The sequence below is a fragment of the Callithrix jacchus genome, chromosome 11 (genome assembly GCF_049354715.1).
Source record: "Callithrix jacchus isolate 240 chromosome 11, calJac240_pri, whole genome shotgun sequence".
Classification (NCBI taxonomy): domain Eukaryota; kingdom Metazoa; phylum Chordata; class Mammalia; order Primates; family Cebidae; genus Callithrix; species Callithrix jacchus.
Genome location: NC_133512.1, coordinates 39621966 through 39646684, shown reverse-complemented (window position 1 = coordinate 39646684; position 24719 = coordinate 39621966). Strand labels below are relative to the sequence as shown.

Below are 24719 nucleotides of genomic sequence, written 5' to 3'. Positions count from 1 at the left end.
AACCCGAGAAGCAGAGGTTACAGTGAGCCAAGATCATGCCACTGCACTTCAGCCTGAATAACAGAGCAAGACTCTTTGTGAAAAACAAAAAGACCAAATATCAACCAAAGTGATGACTCACCTACCATTTTGTCAACTTACCGGAAACATTTTTCTCTCTCATTTGCTAACATGTTGCTTTCTGTGTTCCTTTTCTCTGCCGCATCTCTTGAGTCCAGCTTTCTCCAGTCTCTCAGGACCGGAAGAGAGGGTTTTTAGGTTTTTCTTCTGCTCAATGTAGTCTGTATGTACCCTAATCAAGCGTGCCTGGTTGTCACAGGTAGAAGAGGTTTCTACTCTGAATCATTCAGAGAAGAAATAATCATATTCTCTTGATGCTTCACTCACACAGGACTATGATCTGAGACACCCAGGTTTAGTTCTTGATATGTAAAGGAATTTGGGAAAATATCATCTTTCACCACAAAATCTGTACTTTTATGTATATTGAAGCAAAATCCTATTTTGAACATCATTTTATTTCCATTTCTTCTATATCCATTCTAATCTTCCTTTCAGTTCATGTACTATTACCCCTTAATGCATGTGTGCGTGCATGCACACACGCACGTGCACATACACACAGAGTCTTTCTCTCCTTGTCTCACTTAGGAAAAGGAATAAATTGTTTGAAAGACAAAGGAGAATTTATGTGCATGGAAAGAAAAATGATAAAGTATATTTTTCAGAATATAATAGTTTTATTTTTAAGAATTTGCCTTGCATGTCTTGTCAACTTTAGCTTGACTTTAGTAGTACGCAATTGTGCTCAAGGTGTCTCCCCGCTCCACTGTCCTTTCTTTTCTAGCCTCATCTATTATGTCTTGCATTATTTTTCCATATCCAGAGCCAACTCTATGCCACTGTCCTTCAACTTCCAGATGTTAGAGTATCTGTCTTCCTATAGTTCCAAGCCCTTCTTGTCTCTACTTTCATTATTATTGCATTGCCATTTCAGCCCCTTAATCCTGCATATCTTCATGCATTCCAAGCAAATTCTTCTTTCTCTTTTTCCCCCCTCTAACTCCCAAATATCTTATTCTATGCAAATAACCACTATCAGTTGATGAACTCAACTATTTTCTCTCATCCAGAGTTTTTTCCTGCTGTCAAGATGTTCTGCAGCAGTTGAAATTAGAGCTCTGTTAAGGAAGTGGCCATCTTGATGCTATCACTAATATAGGTAAATTGGATGGAGATATTGCCAACCAATAAGAGGGAGATACAGAAAGGAAGAATACTCTTTACCATGGAGAATGGTGGGCAGTAGATATGGGCGTTCTTCTAGTGATACAGATTATAGCAGAATTCATGAGCTATGCATCCTGTTTTATCATTGAAGTTCTTATGAAACTGTAACATGGAAAAAACATGTGCGGAGCTTTTGATAGCAAATTTAGCCATGAACCCCATTTGGAACATCATGCCTTAAGAAAGTTTGCTTGTGATTTGACTTATGAACAAGCTTTTGGGATTTAATCTTACTATGAACTAGTGTGCCCTCAAAATTCATGTATTGAAGCTCAAATCGCTAATTGATTATATTTGACTAGACCTTTAGAAAGTGATTAAGATTAAATTTGGTCATAAGGGTGGTGTGCTAATCTAAAAGGATTGTTATCCTTACACGAAGAGGAACTTTAGTGCAAGGAAAGGCCATATGAAGAGGTAGCAGAAAGGCGGCCATCTGCAAGCCAAGAAGAAAGCCCTTACCAGTCACCAAATGTGTTGACACCTTGATCTTGAACTTCAAAGCCTCCAGAATTGTGAGAAATAAAATTTCTTTTGTTTATGCTACCCAGCCCATGATATTTGTTATGGCAGCCTGAATTGATAAAGACAAACCTGTTTGTAAATTCAGAATTAAGTACAATTACCCATTTATAAACAAATTATATCCACAAAACTTGACTATTATTACCATTTAGTTATAAACTAAATGTATGTAAAAGATAAGTTGAGGTGATATTGAGATAAATATTGTTTATGTTTAAATATAAGTAAATTAATGGATGGTAAATCCCATAGATTCCTAAAGAGAACTTCTTTAGGGATATGCCTAAACATTGGTTATGAGTCAAAATATCAACACATCCACTGAATATCTATGTGTTCAAATACTTTATAATCAATAAACACAGCTTTATTGTAAAGTAACCCTCAAACTGCAACTCATAGTAGGTAATCAGTGAATATTAACTAAATTAAAACTATCATTAATAGAAGTTTAGATGCCAAAATTAATGTCACAACCATGGAGTATTGTCTCTATAATGGTGTACTCATAGGCAGATAAAAAGATATAGACAGGCATATGGATATCACACAAAGGTTTTTGTGGCTACCTAATGCCCTTTAGTATTATGGTTAAAGAGACAGTATTCTCCGCTGCTGGAATGTTTTTCTAATCAAGTTCAATATTTATAATTTTTTTGAAAGAAATTTGCTACTGCTTTAAGAAATAAAGAAACAAAGCTTATGATATATTCCAAAGTTGAGTAAAAAGGGGTTAGGAATTTTACATGGTTCTTGAATCACTGAATAAATCTTTCGGGATTTATTTATTTATTTATTTTTGCTTGCTTTCCCAGTAATTTAAATTCTGATTAATGCAGGCTTTTCTTTGATACTAGTAGCTCTGTAATGATGGAAAACTGATTAAAACCTATACAACACATGGTAAATAATGACTTATATTTTTCAACTTATGCTGTCATCTTTTTTAAGAATATATCTACATGAAGTTTAAACTTCATGTAAACTTCAAACCTGAAGTTTAAACAACTGCGTATTTATATTGGTTCAGTAAAATAATAAAACTTTCAATTTAGAGGGCAAATGATTAGGTCTCAGTGTACATTTGAATGATTCCTTTACTTTTTAGCTGATAGTGTAGACCATGATGACATTCACTATGACAGGGATGCTGGCTCCTAGAAAGTATGGGTTTCTTCAGGAGGGCGGTGGAAAGGCATGTGCTGACAGGTTCAGAGTTCTGTGTGAGGGTCCTGTGATCTTCAAGTAGACTCTCTAAGCCACAGTTTAGTCATTCAGTGAACATGTAGGCCTTTGCTATGTGCCAGGCTTTACAAAACAGGTATAACAGTAGCTGAAATGGTAGTAGCTAGCTTTTGCTTATCACTTACTCATTTAATCCTCACTAAAATTGTATGCAGATGGTTCTTTAAAAAGTTGGTATTTTCAGAGATAAAGGAGCCAATGCACAGAGCCATTAATTCCCCAGTGTCACTCAGGTTTTAATGATGAAGCCATGACTTCATCCCACCAGTTTGTTTTCAGAAACTTCACTACTATATTGCTGTTTATAGGATTTTAATTTTCTTTTTTTATATTTGCATTTGTTTACTGTTCTCATTTATTATTTACGTGTTCATTGTTCTTAATAGTATTTAAGTCTGTAAAAACCTCGTGAGAAAAAGGCGTGAGAAAAAGGCATGTGAAAATTCTTAGAAAACTGCTTAGTATACTGTGAATGTGTGTTGTTATTTACTATATTTGTTCCATGTAATTAGGCCTCTTGAATTTAATTTTCTTTAAAAAAATCAAAGTTTTGTTCTATGCAGAATTTCTCCCCTTTGATCCATATGGGAAGTCTTGATATTTAGTCACAAACTTTGTATTCTGTTTCCTGGTGCTTTAAGTAATTTATGTGTCCTAAAATTAGAGACATCTACCATCTGATACTGTTTTTTAATGTTATGAAGTATTTTGTATATTAAAAATAAAACATATGATAATTATAAACCACTATTGTTCCTCTTTTCATGTGTGCATTATTATGTGTTTTCATTGCATGCATGGAAAAGAGTAAACAGCATTTTTAAAGAGAAATCCAGAATATTGGTACATGTTTTGTTTTAATAATAATGTTCTCTAGTAGAGAAGCAACCATGTATTTTGCTAGACTATCCATTTTTACCAATACCATTTTGAACTGAAACAAACTGACAAATTGTACTGAAAGTCAGAAATCTTAAGCTTATTCTTTGAAAATCTAATTTCTTCTTGTAATTTGCTGTTGTTAATCATTTAAGTGTGAGGACCACATATTCCTGTTTAGTTGGAGAACCTGACTGACTTGCTTGCTACTTTCTACTCTCTGACTGCTACTGCTACTTGCCTAATAATTGCCTTTGGCTCCCTGTAAACCTGCAGTCAGAAAAGTATTTGAATTTCCCCCCTTTAGCACTTCCAAATCCTACTTTTATGTATAACTAAGTGCTCTTAGTTTTTACTCTATCTACTACTGGGGCCTGGTTTCTAGCAGGCTTGTAACTAAGCCAGATCTGGCCTATGTAATGCTGTTTGTAATGAGAAATCTAAACAGAGAATGGCAGTGAGGCATGGCAGGAATGTGTTTCCATTGGAGAAGTCAGTGTAGAGAAAAAGTATAAGCAAAGCCATGTCCAGAAGGCCTTTTCAGCTGGCCAAGACGGAAGACTAATGTTATTGTACATAGGCTGTTACCCTGCCAGCCCTTGCTCACAGATTTGCTTTCTCTCTCTGTCCCTCTTCCCCTGCGACCTCTTCCCCTCTTCCCCCCTTTCATCTCTTCGTTCTCTTTTGCTTTCTTCTTCTGTCTTCGGACTCTGCTGACTGTTTGCTCAGGTGGACAGTGACACCATTTGGAATGAACTGCACTCGTCCGGTGCTGCACGCATGGCTGTTGGCTGTGTCATCGAGCTGGCTTCCAAAGTGGCCTCAGGAGAGCTGAAGGTGAGGTCTGGGTTGCAGTAAGTGTGGGAAATCCAGAGAAGAAGCTGAAACAGAGATGTTGTTATATGGGAATTGCAGGGAGTGTGGTGTGATAATAAAAGGAAGGGGGCAGAAGGAAAAGGGCAGAGATGGCCACTAAGGTGTGATAATAACTCGTCTGTAGGCAGGGAGTAGCTCAATCTGCTCTCAGGGCCTTCTTCTCCCTGAGGACACTCTGCTTTCAGGGGCCCCTCGTGTACATTTAAGAGCATAGAGATCAGAAGTAAAGCTATGGTTGAGGTTAAAAATACCCTTAGCATATACATATCTGTCATGCCATCCTGGGATTCTCTTTTGAAGCGATTTTAAAAATATGATTACTGAGTCGTGTGTATAAGCTCAGAATACCACCCAGAGAGAGGGAGCCAGAGAAAGGTAAATACCAGACGGGAAGGATTGGGAGGAAGAAGGAAATTGTTGATTAGGAGGGTAATGATCCAGAGTGTGTTTTTCCATGAAAGAACTTAAAAAATGAGCTATGCTTTATTGTTCTTTTCTTTTTATGGTCTCTTCTTTTCTACACCATGTGAAAAGAACAATGTCCAATGCCCAGCATTTCCCAGTCTAAACAATTTATAAAAGCCAGAGACCTGACAGACGTTGACATTTTATTTGGTATTTTAACAGTGCTATTTAAAGGTATGCCATGTGCGTTTTGAATGCAGTTACCCCAATAAACTTTGTTGGTGCTAACACAGCCTTTTAATGCACTAGTTCACACACTTCATGATGCAATCTGGGTGGTGATTGATTGGGTATTTTTAGCAATTGTGGGGCTTAGGGAAATATATTATGACCAACAACATATGCACTGTGAGTTTTGTTCATCCAAGATAAAATCTAATTAGGATTACTTTTCTTTATGTCTAATGAATTTTAATTCAGTTACATGGGACTTTTTCAGTAGTGATTAAAACTGTAGAGTAGGAATATGCACTTCACAATGCAGCATTTGTCCAAGAAGTCTTTGCTCTAACTCTTTAAAGCATCAGAGCCTATGGAAATATAATTTTGATAGGGTGAGCTCTATTTAAAAAGTAGATGTGCCTATATATATTTGACATAAGTAATTTGAGTACATTGTTCCTCTCAGGGGATATATGGAATCATTAATGTGGTGCTTACTATTCAGTCTTTACCTTTGAAAATGAGCAAATAAAAAGTGGAAAGGAATCAGTCTGTGGAGAGGTTTGGGCTGTCTCCCATTAGAACTTGAAGAAAAATTCTTCGTGTTTGAGGGCTGTCACTTGTAGTACTGTAATAAATTGACACTTTAAAAGAAAATTTGAACATCTTATTTTAGAAAGAATCCAAATAGCAGAAATCAACCAGACCACAATATTATAATTTTAAAGATTATACTGGCATAGCTCTTTGATAACAAAGAGAATTATTATGTTAGCATTCACAGTTTCTAATTAAGTTTGTATAACTTTAAGCAATAATTCAGAAGCCTTCTCAAGTAGAATGCCCACGTTTCAGTCATCAGAAGCATCATTATTAGCTTTACTGTGTGCAGAATTGCCAAATATATGCATGAAGACAGTTGAATAAAAACAATTCCATGTTTAGAAATTATCCATTTAAAATAGCCAGTTACAAAAAATGTGTCAACAACACATAGTATGGACATGCTGACCACCAGCTGTAGTAACATTAGGTATTTATATTAAGAACAAGGATTTGTACAAATTCTTCTCCCTCTGGTTAAGGAATCAGCAGGCATGGTTTAAAAAATAAAAACAATCAAAAAATTTAAAAAAAACAAAAAAAAAAGAAGAAGAAGAGGAGCCTGCCTAGGAATCAAGAAACCTTAGTCCAGGTTCCGCCACTTAAACAGTGTGTCATTTGTGGCAAATCTGTAACTTTTCTGGGGCTTGGTTTCTTGTTCTGCATAATCATCTAGTTGGAATTGGTAATATTGAAGGTCATCCATGGCACTGGCATTCTGAGCTATTTGCAAATGACAGGGGATATGATTCTCAATTATAAACACTATGGCATACCAAACAATAGATATTCTGAAATTTCAACTTGCTTTGAGGAACATTCAAGATTGTGCAGCTCGGTTGTCTTTCTAATTGCCAAGTCCGAAGTAAAAGTCCAAGACAGGTAGAATCATAACAGAGGCACTGGTGCTATGCTGACTGGTCAAGAGACTGAAGCCCAGGTTGCTAATAGTTTGAGTAGCCTGGCCAGGCACAGTGATTCATGCCTGTAATCCCAGCACTTTGGGAGGCTGAGGCAGTTGGATCATGAGGAGTTCAAGACCAGTCTGGCCAACATGGTAAGACCCCATTTCTATAAAAATACAAAAAATAACCAGGCATGGTGGCAGGTACCTGTAATCCCAGCTACTCAGAGGCTGAGGCAGAGAATTGCTTGAACCCAGGAGGTAGAGGTTGCAGTGAGCCAAAATCATGACACTGTACTCCAGCCTGGGCAACAGAGCAAGACTCTGTCTCAAAAAAAAAAAAAGAAAAGAAAAATTGGGGTAGGCCTACAGAGATGCCATGCAGGAAAAGTAGAATTTGCAAATGATTTGGAGCCATAGTAAAGAACATGCATAACTGAGGTAGAAAGGCATGTTTAGGGACCCCGATTCAACAGAAAAACTACCCAGCACCTGCTTGTCCCAGACTCCAAGATGACAGGGCTGATATACCTACAGGCCAGGAGCATTATTACTCATTGCTTATGGATTCAAATCATTCAAAACTTGGAAGAAAATAGGGAAGCTTATTCAAGGACACTGGTAAGTAATAACAAATGTTAAATGAAACAAATTGAGCATTTTGTTCATTTTTTTGCATCTGCATTCAGCTCTTATATACTATCCCATTCTAGTAAATCAACAATAAGAGCTTTATTTCACATATTATGGGGCCTGGACATAGTGTGGAAATGAGAGATGAAAGCTAGCTAGAGGAGGTCTCTGAGTTCATAGCAGATAAGGACCTAAAATATAAGAAATATGCGCAAAAAAAGAAAATGCCAAAAACAAAATTTTATGACTTGGAGATGTTGTTTGATGTTGAACTTGACCATGGCTAACCACCTAACTTTTAATAGGTCCTTTCCTTTCTTCCCCTGGAGATATTGATGAACTGAAGGAATTAGAAGAATGAATCAGGCACAGGGGGTGGGTTTCATGTTAATGCTTAAATAGACCATGTGCAGCAAACTATATCAGCAAATTGGTATATTTTTTGGCACAGCCTAGTTATGCTCAGTGGAATTCAGTGAAAATCATAGGGACTTTCAACCTTTCCAAGTTTTTTAACAATATATTTTTAAAAATACATAAAAAGAAGTTCCTCAAATTTACAGATGCTCAAATTGACTATTTCTCAGATTCTATTGAAAAGGAACAAAAATAATTATTGGAATGTTTGGTATATTGAAAATCATAATTGGAAGAATAATTATCTCAAAATGGTTTTATTATTTTATCAGACATTTTAGAAAGTATGTCAAAGACATGGAAATAACTCTAAAAGGTGAACTTTTTTCAATTATAAATAAAGGATTGATACTAACATTTAATATAAAGATTCACTTTGATGTTCTTTGGACAGTGCTACCATGTTTTCATAAAGTAGTCAAAATTGCTTTTAGCTGTGTGGACGTATTTATCAAGACAAACAAAAACAAAAACGTCCCAAACACCTGGTTATCTGAGTGGTGGATACATTTGAGTGCATACTGAGTGAATATGAGTTTGAGTGTGTATTGTGACTTCATGTTGCTAATAATAACTGCTACTCATTGAGTACCTTCTATAGGCGGGCAGTTTATATGTAATTTATTATTCTCATAATGTACCCTTGAAGTAAGTACAAGATACTGGCTCAAAGACATTAAGTAACCTTTTAAGATCCTATAGATAGGTTGATAAATAATCAAATATGTAAATCTGATAATCCTCTGCTGTTTTCTTTCAACCACTCTATCATGACTTTTTTTTTTTTTTGAGATGGAGTCTCGCTCTGTCTCACCGGCTGGAGCACGGTAGCATCATCTTGGCTCACTGCAACCTCCATCTCCTGGGTTCAAGCAATTCTGCTGCCTCTGCCTCCTGAGTAGCTGGGATTACAGGTACACATCACCACGTCTGACCAATTTTTGTATTTTTAGTAGAAATGGAGTTTCACCATGTTGGTCAGGCTGGGCTTGAACTCCTTACCTCGTGATCCACCCACCTCAAACTTCCAAAGTGCTGGGGTTATGGGTGTGAGCTACCATGCCCAGCCGAGGATATTCTTTTACAGATAGCACAAATATGCATTTTAAAAAGGGGTTAAAACTGTCTATTTTAAGTCAGCAAAATGTTATGCTTTTTATTATTATAAAACATTTGAGACATACAAAAAAACAAGAAGTTATATTCTTACATAACAAAACATAATAAAATAAAATATCCATGAACTCTTCATCCAATTTAAGAATTGAACTTTGCTCACACCATTAAAATTCTCTCAGTACTTATTTCTATATTTTTAAACCACTTAGCCATTAATGTATTATATTTTTTAAAATTATGACCCAGTGCAGTGGCTGATGCCTGTAATTTTAGCATTTTGGGAGGCTGAGGTGGGTGGATCACTTGAGATAGGGAGTTCAAGATCAGCCTGGCCAACATTGCAAAACCTCATGTCCACTAAAAATACAAAAACTTAGCCAGGTGTGGTGGCAGGTGCCTGTAATTCCAGCCACGCAAGAGGCTGAGACGTGAGAATTGCTTGAATCCAAAAGATGGAAGTTGCAGTGAGCCCAGATCATGCCACTGCACTGCAGCCTGAATGACAGATAAAGACTCCATCTCAAAAAAAAAAATTATTTTCCTTTTGATAATAGTTTTAAAACATGTTTTCTACTTTATAAAAATGGAAACTTATAGAATATCTTTTTCAGCACATTTCCCCTAAAAAAGTGTATTGAGGATTTATACATGTGGAGATACAAACATATATGTGTGTGTGTATATATATTTGTGTGTGTATATATATGTATGTGTATGTGTGTATGTATATATATATATGTGATTAATTCATTTTCATTGCTATAAAATGTTTCATTTGCACCATTATTTATTTATTCTTCTGCAGGGCATTTAGTTGTTTCTAGGTTTTTACTCCTTTGAATAATGCTATATGAACACCCTTGAACATGGCTGCTCTTTCGCTATAGTATAACAAAGAGTAAAACAGTCATCTCCTAGACTATTCTCACAATAAACTTGAGTTTGTAATGCCAAGTGGAATTTCAAAGTTATTTTATCACAAATGACATCAGCAAAATATCTGCCTAAATGTTCAAAAATTCTGTTTTCTATAAAAACAATGACAAAAGCAAACCAAAGTCTTCCAATGACTCAGGTAGCATGTTTCAAAAAACAAACCAGCTAAATCTTGGTGAGAACAGAGAGACTTGTGGTGTTTTAACTCACTGTATTTATATCTTCCCCTTTCTAGGTCCATGGTGGCTTTACCAATTAACAGCCTGCATTCTTTTTTTTTTTTTTTTGGGGGGGGGGGAGGAAGGCAGGAAGGAAGGGAAGAAGGACGGTAGGGAGGAAGGAAGGGATGAAGGAAGGAAGGAAGGGAGGAAGCGGGGAGGGAGGGAGGGAGGGAGGGAAGGGAAGAAAGGAAATCAAGCAATGAAAGAGACATTGCCTACCTGGATCTAGAGGTTTACAAGTTGATTTCTTTTTTTCTGAGAGAAGGAAAGAAAAAAAAAATAAGTAAAGGAGAGGAAGAAAGAGGGAGAGTAAATGGAAATATTGCTTTATTTTGAGAAAAATTGGGTATTAATAATGGCCAATCAATGTTTTATTTAAACTAATGGGTAGGTGTGATGTGGTATTGACAAGAATGTATATTTTGTGTATTTGAAGTGGAGAGCTCTATAAATATTTATTAAGTTTACTTGTTCTGGATCTGAGTTCGAGTCCTTGATATCCTTATTAATTTTCTGTCTCATTGAATCTAAGTCTCCTATCTGGGTGTTAGGATCGTTAGCTCTTGTTGTTGCATTGATCCTTTTACCACTATATCTTTGTTGCTTTAAAATCTATTTTATCCGATATAAGAATTGCAACTCCTGCTTTTTATTTATTTATTATTTATTTTTGCTCTCCATTTGGTTGGTAAATCTTTCTCCATCCCTTTGTTTTGAGTCTTTGTGTATCCTTGCATGTGAAACAGGTCTGGATGTAACATGCCGTTGGGTTTTGGCTGTGTCTTTTGATTGGGAATTTAGTCAATTTAAATTTAGGGTTACTGCCATTTGATGTTGACTGGCTGTTTTATCCATTTGTTGGTGTAAATTCTTCTTTATGTTGGTGCTCTTTACTTTTTGGCGTATTTTTAGAAAGGCTAATACTGGTTGTTTCTTTCTGTGTGTAATGCTTCTTTCAGAAGCTCTTGTAAAGCAGGCCTGGTGGTAATAAAATCTCTGAGTTCTTGCTTGTTCATAAAAGATTTTATTTTTCCTTCAGTTGTGAAGCTTAGTTTGGCTGGATATGAAATTCTGGGCTGAAGGTTCTGTTCTTTGAGGATGTTGAATATTGGCCCCCACTCTCTTCTGGCCTGTAGAGTTTCTGCCGAGAGATCTGCTGTAAGTCTGATAGGCTTGCCTTTGTGGGTTATCCGACCTTTCTCTCTGGCTGCCCTTAGTATCCTCTCCTTCGTTTCAACCCTGGTGAATCTAACGATTATGTGCCTTGGGGTTGCTCTTCTTGAGGAATATCTTTGTGGTGTTCTCTGTATTACCTGGGGTTGAATGTTGACCTGCTTTGCTAGTTTAGGAAAATTTTCCTGAATAATATCCTGAAGGGTATTTTCCAGCTTGGATTCATTCTCTCCGTCGCATTCAGGTACACTTATCAAACGTAAATTTGGTCTTTTCACATAGTCCCACATTTCTTGGAGACTTTCCTCATTCCTTTTTATCCTTTTTTCTCTAATCTTTTCTTCACGTTTTATTTCATTAAGTTGGACTTTGACCTCTGATATCCCTTCTTCTGCTTGAACAATTCGAGTGTTTAAACCTGTGCATACTTCTCGGAGTTCCTGTATTGTATTCTTCAGTTCCATTAATTCACTCATACTCCTCTCTAAGTTGTCTATTCTCAATAGGATTTCATCAAACCTTTTTTCAAAGTTCCTAGTTTCTTTACGTTGGGCTACAACATGTTCTTTTAACTCACCGAAGTTTGTTATTATCCATTCCTTGAAGAGTGATTCTGTCATCAGGAGGCGCTCGTTCTCCATCAAGCCTCGTTCCATTGTTGATGTGGAACTGTGATCATCTTTAGAGGGAGAGGCGTTCTGACTTTGCGTGTTCTCAGCTTTTTTACGCTGGTTTCTTCCCGTCATTGTAAATTTATCCTCCTGTCGTCTTTGAAATTACCAACTTTCAATTAGGTCTCTTGAGTGGACGTCCAGGTTGTTAGTTCCCAGGGCCAGAGCAGTGGCCTTAAAACTGATGGTGCTTTTCTGCCCAGGATTATCTTGTCGGGCTTCCTTCTTGTTTCCGTAGTAGGCGACTCTGCCTTCCTGGGGCTCCAAACCTCGGTCAGAAGGGGAAGCGGTCCTGTTTACTCTGCTCCGAGAGCTGCCGCGTCGAGGTGCCGGCGGAACCGCTGCGCCGACCACGAGAGTCGCGCTGGCGACCCGTGTGTTTCCACCACTGGGGGATCTTCTGCTCCGTGAGCGACCAGACTTTGTCTGAAAGTGTGGCGTCCTCTAGTTCTCCGCGCCCTCCCTGAGAGCTGCAATCCTGGGATGTTAGCGATCGGCCATCTTGGATCGTTCTCTCCAAGCCTCTCCAGCCTGCATTCTTAGTGTAAACTAGTAACTTGGTAATCTCTGATGGGAAGATGGGGGATGGATAATGGAATTGGAGCTCCTTCAGAGCCTCAATTATTTGACCTGTCCAGTGGTTCTCTGCATAACTTACTTGCAAGGCTTTCTTTATTTGGCCTCATGAGGTTTTCACCCAGTGTGAAAGCATTTTTTTTTTTTTTGAGACGGAGTTTTGCTCTTGTTACCCAGGCTGGAGTGCAATGGCATGATCTCAGCTCACCGCAACCTCCGCCTCCTGGGTTCAGGCAATTCTCCTGCCTCAGACCCCGAGTAGCTGGGATTACAGGCATGCGCCACCATGCCCAGCTAATTTTTTATATTTTTAGTAGAGACGGGGTTTCACCATGTTGACCAGGATGGTCTTGATTTCTTGACCTCGTGATCCACCTGCCTTGGCATCCCAAAGTGCTGGGATTACAGGCTTGAGCCACCGCGCCTGGCCAGCATTTTTTTTTTAGAAGTATTTGTGATGAAAAATTAATGGCAATTGTTTAACTTTATGGCTATTTGAGATGGTGGATAACAATGGGGCAAATAATAGGCTAGCCAAAAGCTTCATAGAGAAAGCTGAGAAATGAGACGTTCATAAGGAGTATGAAAAGCCTAATCAGACTCCTAAGAATCTAGAAGGCCACATGTATGATAGGGCTATATGCATACTAAGGTTTGTGTTTATACTCAGAAAATGTGAAAAGGCCCTAAGCTTTATCTCAAGCTAACTTTGAGGCTCTGTTCAAACGGGAAGTGAAGGTCCAGGAAGAGTTGTCAGCTGCCTGGCTAAATATTTAAAATGTGCCCTAACACACACACACACACGCACACAGACACAGACACACACAAACACACACACACACACACACACACACACACCCTTAGCAAAGGCTAGGGGACTGTTGGTTTTAAGCATTACAAATAGTCTTTAATCATTAAGTGACCACTAAGCTAACAATGCAAAGACTTCAGTAGCATATAAAACATAGAACCAGACTTTACACAATTATTACGGAAAAGTCACTAACAAAATGATAATAACAAAAAGGAAAAACAACAAATTCTGGAAAGAGATGAGAATGTGATTTCTAGTTTTGCCATATTGTTTTGTTTAAAATGTTCAGTTTTACACAAAAATGTTTGAGACAAGCAAAGAAACATGAAAGTATGGCCCACACAGAGTGAAAAAAAATCAGTCAATAATAACTGCCCCTGAGTTAGCTCAATTGTCAGACTTACTAGACAAAAACTTTAAGCTAGATATTTTTAATAATTTAAAGAAGTAAATTAAGCCATGTCTAAAGATTGTATGAGGATATATAACTTTACAAGCAGAATACTAATAAAGACATAGATACTGTTAAAATAAAAGAGCAAAAGAGAAATTCTGGAGTTGAAAATATAATAACTTAAATGAAAAATTTACTGGAGGGGCTTAGTAGTAAATGTGAGCAGGCAGACGAAAATGTCAGCAAACTTAACAATATCTAGTCTGAAGAACAGAAAGAAAAGAGAATGAAGAAAAATGAACAGAATTTCAAAGACCTGTAGGACACGATTAAATGTACCAACATATGCATAATAAGTTTCAGAGAAGAAAAGAGAAAGTGGAAGAAAGAATATTTGAAGTAATAATGGCTGAAAATTTCCCAAATTCAATAAAAACATTAATCCACATATCCATGACGCTCAGTGTACTCCAAGAAGAGTAAACTCAGAGATCCATACCTAGACACACCATAATGAAACCATTTAAAGCCAGTATAAATAGAAAATCTTAAAAACAATAAAAGAGAAGTAATTCTTCACCTACAAACATCCTCAGTAAGATTAACACCTTATGTCTCATCATGAACCATGTAGGCCATAGGGCAGTGTGATGACATCATCAAAGTGCTGAAAGAAAAAGACTGTCAACCAAGTACTCTATGTTCAGCAAATCTGTCCTTCAAAAATGAAAGTGAATTTAATAATTTCCAAACATGCAAAACCCAAGACAATTGATTGCTAGCAAGCCTAGCAATGAATTCCAGAAAATTCATTGCCTTAATAAGGAATGCCATAAGAAGTCCCTTAGGTTGAAATTAGAAGATGTAAGACTGTAACTTCAGTTCACATAAAGAGATAAAATGCAACAGTGAAAGTAAGTGCATAGGTAAATTCAAATCATGATATAAATATGTTTTTTATTTGTAACTCTCCTGTCTACTTTAAAAGGCAAAATCACAAGTCATACTTACTTATAAATCTGTATTAATGGGCACAAAGTGTATAAAGATGTAATTCATATGACAATAACCGCTCAAAGGAGGGCATTGGAAATGGAGTTATATAACAACAATACAAAGTTTTTTGGATACTTTTGAAATTAAGATGGTATATAAACTGGCTTGTTAAAAGTTAAGACATTAATTGCAATCCACAGAGAAACCACTTAAAAAGTCCTCAAAAATACATGAAAAGAAATGACTAATAAATTTAAATGGTGGACTAAAGAATATCTAACTTGAAAGAAGACAGTGATGGAGAAATAGAGGAATAAAAAAATGCAACATATAGAGAACACATACTGAAGTTATTGTGTCAGTTTCAACCCCCACCAGCAGCATATGAGTTTGCAACACTCAATTATTTTCTGTATTTGGCATTTTCAAATCTTTCAATGTTTTCCAATCTTTTGGGTGTAAAATGTCATTTATAAATGGTGTTAATTTGTATTTTCCAGGGTGTTGATGAAATTTAGCATTATTTTCTATTCAGGTGTCCTCTGATATAAAATGCATTTATATCCTTGCCTAATTTTATATTGAATTATTCATTTCCTAATTATTTTTTGGAATTTTAAAATATATTCTGGATATACTCTCATATTTAAGTGTAGAAAATGTTTTCTCTCAGGTTGTGGCTTATGTTTTTATTGTAGAAAATTTTGTATTCCAGAAAGACAATTCCCTAATTTTCTTTCATTACTATTTTGTTTTGAGGCTTAAGGCCCACTTTCCAACCATGAGGTTATAAACATATTCTTATGTCTTCATTTTTTCCAAGGTATAATTTTTACAATTAAGTCTTGAATCATTACACTTTTATATATTCTTTGAGGTATGGGATACAAGTTCTCCTTTGCATCCTGAACCTTTTTCTTTTCTTCTTAATGTGGATAATCAATTTTCTCATCACCATTTTATTAAAACACCATAATTTGTCCACTGATCTGTGATAGTATGTTGTCACACACCCAGTTTCCCTATAAAGTTGGACCTGTTTCTGGGATCTCTATTTTATCCCATTAGTCTGTGTGTCTTATCTCTGAGTCAGTACCACATACTACTCATTACTTCAACTTTATAAGATGTCTTATTTATTTATTTTTTAATAAATTTATTTGATAGAATAAATTTTTCTCTTATTCTTCCTCCCAAGATACTGATGTTTTCTTCGTTCTTAAATCTATAGTTTAAACTCACTTTGTCATTTTGCATGAAACATTCCATGAAGGATTTTTTTTGCACTGAATCCACAGAGGAGTTTAAAGAGAATTAACATTTTTAGACTGTTGAGTCTATTTGTTTCTCAGTATATATTTACGTTTATTTATACTTTCTTTGAAGTTTCTTAATCACGTTTTATAATTTCTTCTTGGGCAAGGCATGGTGGTGCATGCCTGTAATCCCAGCACTTAGGGAGGTTGAAGTGGATGGATCACTTGAGCTCAGGAGTTTGAGACCTGTCTGGGCAATGTGGCAAAATGCTGTCTCTGAAAAAATATAAAAATTAGCCAGGTGGGGTGGCATGTACCTGTTATCTCAGCTACTCAGGAAGCCGAGACGGGAGGATTGCTTGAGCCCAGGAAGTCAAGGCCACAGTGAACCAAAATCATGCCATTGCACTGTAGCCTGGAAGACAGAGTAAGGTGTTAATTTGTATTTTCCAGGGTGTTGATGAAATTTAGCATTATTTTCTGTTTCAAAATAATAATTTCTCCAAAGACAAAAAAGATTTTATATGTAGGTAATTCATGTTTTTGAAAAGATTTAAGTGGTATCTTATTAAAAATTACATTCTCTTTTCTGATGTACAAAGAGGCTGTGTGCCAGTATAATTGTGAAACTAATAATAATTTATAAGTTATTTGACATTTCCTGTGTATTTATTTTTTGCTGTGTGCCAGTATAATTGTGAAACTAATAATAATTTATAAGTTATTTGACATTTCCTGTGTATACATAACATCATCTGCAAATAATGACAGTTTTATTTTTTATTTTCCAATAATTATGCCATTTTAAATTTAGTATTACCTTATTACATGGGTCAAAATCTCTGATATAATGCTGAAGACAGTTGATCATGGTGAGTATTCTTGTGTCTTTCTAGATTATCTGTTTCACATTAAATATTATGTTTACTACAGGCTATTGTAAATATTTTTTGTTTTGTGAAGAAATTACCTTTCATTCCTACTTTTCTAAGAATTTTCTTTCTTATGAAAGGATTTTTCATGGTATGAAATGTTTTAGAAGTAACTATTGGTATTATCAAGTGAATTGTGTTTAACTTATTAATATGATGAGTTATATTTTAAATATTAAACATTTTTGTATTCTTGAGATAAATCAACCTTGGTTATGATTATTATGATTGTTATGCATTTCCACATTTGACTTGGTAATAATATTTTGGATGAAGTTGTTGCATATATGTTCATTACTGAAATTGGTCTGTAATTCTTATAAAGACCCATCAATCTAGTGCATCAAGGCTTCATAAAGTAAGTATAAGACTGTCTCTAGATTGCTCTACTTTAGAGTAGTAGTTTGGTAAAGTTGGGAAATTTGTTTCTTCAGTGTTTGGTAAAACCTTTTTCTAAAGTCAGTGTTTGGTAAAACCGTCCTCTAGAGCCATGTTATTTAGGAAGATTTGTAACTACTGATTCAAATTTCTTCATTATCGTGAAACAATTTGGAATTTATATTTCTTTTTGAGTCAATTTAGGAGAGTTATGGTTTTCCTTGACATTTACATATTGAAGTTAAATTTTCAAAATTACTTGTATGAATCTGTTCATAGCATCCTCTTTTAACACTTTAATGTTTGCAGGAATGTTAGCAATATATCCTTTTTATTATCATACTGCTTGTCGTTTCTCTTTTCCTTGATCAACTCTGTGAGAAGTTTGACAATTTTCTAATTCCTGTGGAACAAACTTTTGGCCTTTGTAGATTTCATACATTTTATGAATTTCTTCTATTTTTATTAATTATTTTATTTGTGGGAGTTTGTATATTTCTTTTAATAATTTTCTAAATCATTTAGCTCATTATTTTCCAACGCATAGTCTTTTCTGTTTATTACAGCTCCAAATTTTTCTCTAAGTACTATTTGAGTTATATGCTAAGTGTTTTCTGTAAAGAATTCTTGAGAGTTTAATTTTTAAAATCTCTTATTTTTATTATCCCTTTTTTTGAGCCATTAGTGTATTAAAAGTGGCTTTTAAAATTTCCAAACATATGATTGTTTTAGTCACAGTTTTTGTTATTGACTCAATTTGAATATAAGATAGTCATAAAATTTGGTCTGTATCATACTAGTTCTTGGAAGTTCTTGAGACCCATTTTATTTAATAGTGTTCTTGCTATTTGTAAAATATTCTTTGTGTGCTTAAGTAGAATCTGTATTCATATATTATTGGGTGTAATGTTTATATGTCAGTTAGCACAAACTTATTAATTATTTTCTTAAAATAGTCCATATGTGGCTACAGGATTCTTGCAGGATCCTATAATGCCTACTTGAAAGTGTGGTGTTAACATTTCCAAATAACATGATAGATTTTTTATTTATCTTTATGAAACTATTAATTTTTGCTTTAGGTATTTAAAAACGATTTATGTACAGTAAATTTAAGACTATTATATGCTTTTAAATCATTTAATATTTAATAATTATCTTAAGTAAATATTTTTATCCTCAATTATATTTGTATGATAATAACATAGCAAACAGCTTTTTTTCCTTTCTAGTGTTTTTCTAGTTTATCATTTGCCATTCCTTTACTTTCAAACTTTTTCTTTATTATATACCAGGCCTATCACTTATAAATAGCATGCCTGGATTTGTTTTCTAATATGAGTGTTTAATTGAGGAGTTCAATTCATTTATGTGTATTATGATTTATAGTATACTGAAATGTATCTCTGTCATCTTTTGTTTTTTTCTTTTTGTTTCACTATTTGTTTTTCCACTTTATTTCACCCACCTCTTGGTTTATTTTTAATTGAATTGATTTAATTTTTCTCTTAGTGACCTTCATTTTCAAAAAATGCACACATTTTTCTGTTATTTTAGTAATTACTTTTAAAAATTTAACCTATTTAACACATACTAAACTTTCTTATCTTTATTTTTTCCACCAACAATACAAGAACTTTAAGTTTTCTTTATATTTTAAATTAATAGTCATGTCCTAATTTACATGTTTATGAATTTAGTTGTATTTTTAAAAGGACAATATCAATGACTTTAGTTGTATTTTTAAAAGTACAATAATACTGATGAGGCATTATTGTACTGTTTTAACCATCAATGTTTCTCTATGCTTGCTCGCTATTTACCATTTTTCTTATCACCATTTATCATTGTATCTGAGACCTCTGTTCTGGGATTATTTTCTTTCTTCCAGGACATTTTTTAGAATTTCCTTACTGAGGGTTTCTCAGTTTTTATTTATCTATGATGTCTTTTGCCCTCATTCTTGAAAGACAGTTTTGCTAAGTACACAGTTCAAGGCTGACAGTTACTCTTAACACTTTAAATATCATCTGTGCTTTTCTGGCTTCCAATTTTGTTAAGGAAAAATCAGCTGATAGCCTGATTATTATTTCTTATAGATTTTCTATTTTTTTTCTTTTGGATTGCTTTTGATGTCTTCTTTTGGGCTTTGGTATACTGTATCTTGCTTATGATATATTTTTAGTAGATATTACAAAGTCAATTTGTTTAAAATATATACGTTTTATAAAAGTCAAAATTTAATGCTGCCCATCAGTGATATTTTCTGATATGTCTCTTCCAATAGACTGCAAACAGCCTTGCTGATTTCAATGATCAATGATTAATTTATTTTAAAAAAATGTGTTTCAAGTCCCTATCATGGTCAGAAACTAATGTAAATACTGAAAACACTGTGGTGATTCAGACAGGGAAATTAGGTTCTCTAAAGGAGAACAATGATAAAGAGTTAAACAAATAGACATATGATACAAGTTCATGTGAAAATGTGTTATAGATAAAAGTAAAAGATGAAAGAGAGCTAGAGGAAGACTGAGCGAGAAGGCTAGCTCTGTTAACTTAGGATATCAGAAAGGCTTTACTGATAAGGAGAGAATTGTGCTGAGTGAAGTAAGGGAACAATTATGTAGATATGTGGGGAAAGAATATTCCATAGAGGAGGAAAAGCAAATTCAAAATCTCTCTCATAGGGCGGGGCAAATAAGTAGGTCTTAACATATTTAAGAAACTTCAAGTCCTGAGTGTCTGCAAGTGAGTGATCTGCAGATGAGTTAGAGAGATTGTCAAGGGCTATGTGATGGGATATATGTGCACATCCACACACACACACACACACACACACACACACACAACACGCTGTAGAGCATGCATGCATATATGCATAGGTAAATAGCATTAAAAATTAAGGATCTATTTCTAATAGGGCATAAAGGTAGTGATGGTGGTAAAAGGTAAGTGCTGATTGTGAATAAGGAAAGCTGCATTGCCACACATTTGGCCTTTCTTAAAATGTTATATTGCTTTCTACCCTAAAATGGTTCAATAAATAAGATATGCATTGGAATACTTGTGTTGACTCAAATTCTGACCAAGGTCCTAAACTGCAGACAGAAGGTTTTTACCATATATACTATGTACTGCTTCAGTGAATTCCTTAAAACAGCCAAATAGGGCTGCAATTGTTTTACTTAATCCAGTTCATATTACAAAAGACTAGAGAACATAGATGTGATTGTTGAAAGATTCTTTTCTTTTCTTTTTTATTGAGACATAGTCTCACTCCGTCACCCAAGCTTGTGTGCAGTGAGGTAATCTCTCCTCACTACAACCTCTGCTTCCCAGGCTCAAGTGATTCTCTAGCCTCAGCCTCCTGAGTAGCTGGGACTACAGGTGCCCACCACCATGCCCAGCTAATTTTTATATTTTTTGAAGAGATGGGGTTTTGCTCTGTTGCCCAGGCTTGTCTCAAACTCCTGAGCTCAAAAAGATCTGACTGCTTTGGCCTCCTAAAGTGCTGAGATTACAGGCATGAGCCACTGCACCTGACCCAATGGAAGATTCTTAAAAGGAATTTAAGTATTCTGACTATTCTGCTCAGTTCCCTTTCTAAGCTTTGATTTCACCTAAACCAAATGTGCAAGAGAAGGGAAGGTGTATCAAGAAATCACTCATGTCCACAAACAGGAGGAATGCTTTTCAGTCTTTAGCTTGATGCATGTTGAGCTATAAGAATTTGTAGGTTCACTTTAGACTGCTACTAGAGTGGGGTAGGAAGTTCACTGGAAGGCCTGATGTGTGTGTCAAGAGTTTGGGAGCTCGTGTAAATATAGAGGAATACCCAAGCTTGTCACCTGGAGAAGAGAGAAGTGGAGAGCTGACTGAACGTGCCCATGTGGGCAGGTCCAAGAGAGAAGTAAGCACAGCTGCACAGATGCAGAAACTGTTGGTAGGCCAAGGAATTTTCCCCGCTGTGGGCCAGTGTATACTGGACAGAAGCCAATTTTAATCATTATGAATGGATTTCACCAACAGTGGTTGCCTGTGAGGGAAAAGCCACCAGTAGAAGAATGAGACTAGAGGCATGTGAAAGAGCTGATGAAGGCCTGCAGGGTCAGCCAGTGAGTGCATGACCCACCTCCCTCAGTGAACTTAGCAGATACAGGTCACTGACAGTGGACCTGAGAATGCTCCCATTCATAAGGAGCAGCGTTTGGATCTCTGCTATGACTGAAGGCCTTGGAAGAACCCAGAGAGATCACCAAATTGCACTGCTAATCCAAAGTCTTTATGATTTTTCCTTTTTCCCAGTCTCCAGAGCTGTAGGATCTGTAAAGTAGGCAGAAAGGAAGTGGCGTAGGGTGGAAAAAATTATAAACCATAAATCATATAGCCTCCCTTCCCCAACACACACAGATGTACACACCACATTTGCTCACTGCTGGTTCCTGATCCTCTAGGTCAGCTGAGGAGTGGGGGAAGCTTCAAATAATCTGTGACATTAAAGTTTTCAATGAGACTGAGCTGTACTTTTTAACATTTAAAGATAATACTATTTCTATAATAAAAGTGACCTGAAAAGCTGTGGAATATATCAGATAAAAACTGAAGAAAGACTAGTATTAGGCCATAAATAATGCTGCTGCCATTTCACCTCATTCAGTATATCAGTGTATTAACTTTCTATTGCTGCTATAACAAATTATTCCAAATTTAGTGGCTTAAAACAATGCAAATTTATTATTTTCGGTCCTGCAAGTCTTTTGACAGGACACAGTGGGCCAAATCAAGATGTCAGCAGGACTATAATCCTTCCTTTATTAGGAGTTGACTGAATTCCTTTCCTTGTGGTTAAAAGACCCAGATCTAAATTTTCTTGCTAGCTGTCAGCTGCAGGCTGCCCTTAGCTCCTAGAGGACTCTCCCCATTCTTTGTACCTCTACATCTCAGAGCCTACAAGAGGGCATAGAATACTTCTCATGTTGTATATATTTTTCTAACTCTTTCCATCATTATGTCTCTCTGTGACCACATTTGGAAAAGGTTCTATGCTTTTAACATTGCATGTAAGTATAATATTAGCTGTGCTCTTAGATGGTCTTCATTATATGGAGATAAATTTCTTCTGTACTTAATTTGTTGGAAATTTTTGTCATGAAATGTTCTGAATTTTGTCTAATGTTTTTTCTGCATCTATTGAGAGGATCATATGATTTTATCCCTCACCCTGTTTCTGTGTTACATCACATTTATTTATTTGCATATGTTGAAACCACCTTGCAACATAGGGATAAATCCCACTTTACCATGATGTATGATCTTTTTAATGTGCTTTGAATTTGGTTTGCTAATATTTTGATTTTTACATCTATGTTGATTAGTGATATTGGCCTATAGTTTTCTTATTTTACAAGGTCCCTGTCTGCTGTTGATATCAGAGTAATGCTTGCCTCATAAAATTAATTAGAAATGCTCCCTTCTTTTCAATTTTTGAAAGGGTTTGAGAAGTATTAGCATTGATTGTTAAATATTTGGTAGAATTTATCAGTGAAGGCTTTTGGTCCTGGGCTTTACTTTGTTGGGAATTTTTAAATCTTTGATTCAATCTCCTTGCTATTTATTGGCTTTTTCAAATTTCCTGTTTCTTCATGATTCAGCCTTAGCAGGCTATATATAGGCTAGGAATTTATCCATTTCTGTAGGTTATCCAATTGGTTGGCATATAATTATAGTCTCTTATGATGCTTTTTATTTTTATGGTATCAGTTAAGTCTCCTTGTTCAATTCTGATTCTATTTAAGTCTGGTATCTTTTTTTAATTAGTTAATCTAGTCAAAGGATTGTCCATTTTGTTCATGTTTTCAGAAACCTATTAGTTTTGTTGAACTTTTCTACTTTTTAATGTTTTTATTTATTTTTTATTTATTATTATTATTTTTTTATTTTTTATTTTTTGAGATGGAGTTTCGCTCTTGTTACCCAGGCTGGAGTGCAATGGTGTGATCTCAGCTCACCGCAACCTTCACCTCCTGGGTTCAGACAATTCTCCTGCCTCATCCTCCTGAGTAGCTGGGATTACAGGCCCGCGCCACCATGCCCAGCTAATTTTTTGTATTTTTAGTAGAGACGGGGTTTCACCATGTTGACCAGGATGGTCTCGATCTCTTGACCTCGTGATCCACCCACCTATTTTATTTATTTCGATTCTGATCTTTATTATATCCTTCTTTCTGCTAACTTTGGGCTTATTTTGCTCTTCTTTTTCTAGATCTTTGTAAAGGTTTGTTTTTCACTTGAGATCTTTCTTTTTGGTTACTATTTATTGCTATAAATTTCTCTTCCTGACTGTTTTGGCTGCATCCCTTGTTTTGGCATATTGTATGTTCATTTTCGTTTAGATTAAGTTTTTGTTTCTGTTTGTTTTCTTATTTGAACCATTGGTTGTCCAAAAATAGATCACTTAATTTTCACCTATTTGTGAATTTTCCCATTTTCCTCTGGTTGTTGATTCCTAGTTTCATACTATTGTGGTAAGAAAAGATACTTGGTATGATTTCAGTCTTTATACATTTGTTGAGATTTGTTTTGTGGCCTAATGTGTGATCTGTCCTGGAGAAAATACACTTGAGGAGAATGTGTATTCTGCTGCTTCTGGATGGAATGTTCTGCATCTGTCTTTTATGTCCATTTGAGCTGTAGTGTTTTTCAAGTCTGCTGTTTTCTTATTGATTCTTTTTTGTGGATGATCTATTCTGTAAGATCAGGAACAAAATAATCTTGCTACTTCTTGAGATCATCTTTGGAGGTTCCAGCAGGGAAGTCCACCTACTTGTATATCCTTGATTGAAGAATGATCCTCCTTTATTGGGGAATATCATCCTCTTCAATGAAGTGCTCAGCTTCAGGAAGAAAGCATGTGAAGCATTGAAAAAGGAATGGGATCTCTGTCTAGCCAGCAATCCACCAAATCAACCCTGGTGATCAATGAGGTGACAGATGTTTCAGTCAGATTGCCTTCACATGCCAATCTTTCTTTCTTTGAATTTGTTTATTATACTTTAAGTTCTGGGGTTCATGTACAGATTGTGCAGGTTTGTTACATAGGTATACACATGCCCTGGTGGTGGTTTTCTGCATGCATTGCCTGTCATCTACATTAGGTATTTCTCCTAATGCTATCCCTCTCAAATCCCCCTACCCCCTGCTATTCCTCCCCTAGCCCCCCACCACCCCCGGCCCCAGTGTGTGATGTTCCAG

The 24719-nt window shown here is 35.7% G+C and overlaps 1 protein-coding gene across 31 annotated transcripts in view; it reads left to right on the top strand.

Moving 5' to 3' along the window:
- The window catches only part of HDAC9 (histone deacetylase 9), a 959772-nt gene that overhangs the window by 731409 nt on the left and 203644 nt on the right, over window positions 1–24719 (top strand). For all 31 annotated transcript variants that reach the window (XR_013523929.1, XM_078342579.1, XM_054237178.2 and 28 more), the window contains one exon: window positions 4669–4776. Coding sequence is in view for 30 of the 31 variants with exons in the window: in XM_078342579.1 (XP_078198705.1) it covers window positions 4669–4776 (108 nt within the window). In the remaining variant the exon portion in view is untranslated. The remainder of the gene's footprint in view (window positions 1–4668; window positions 4777–24719) is intronic.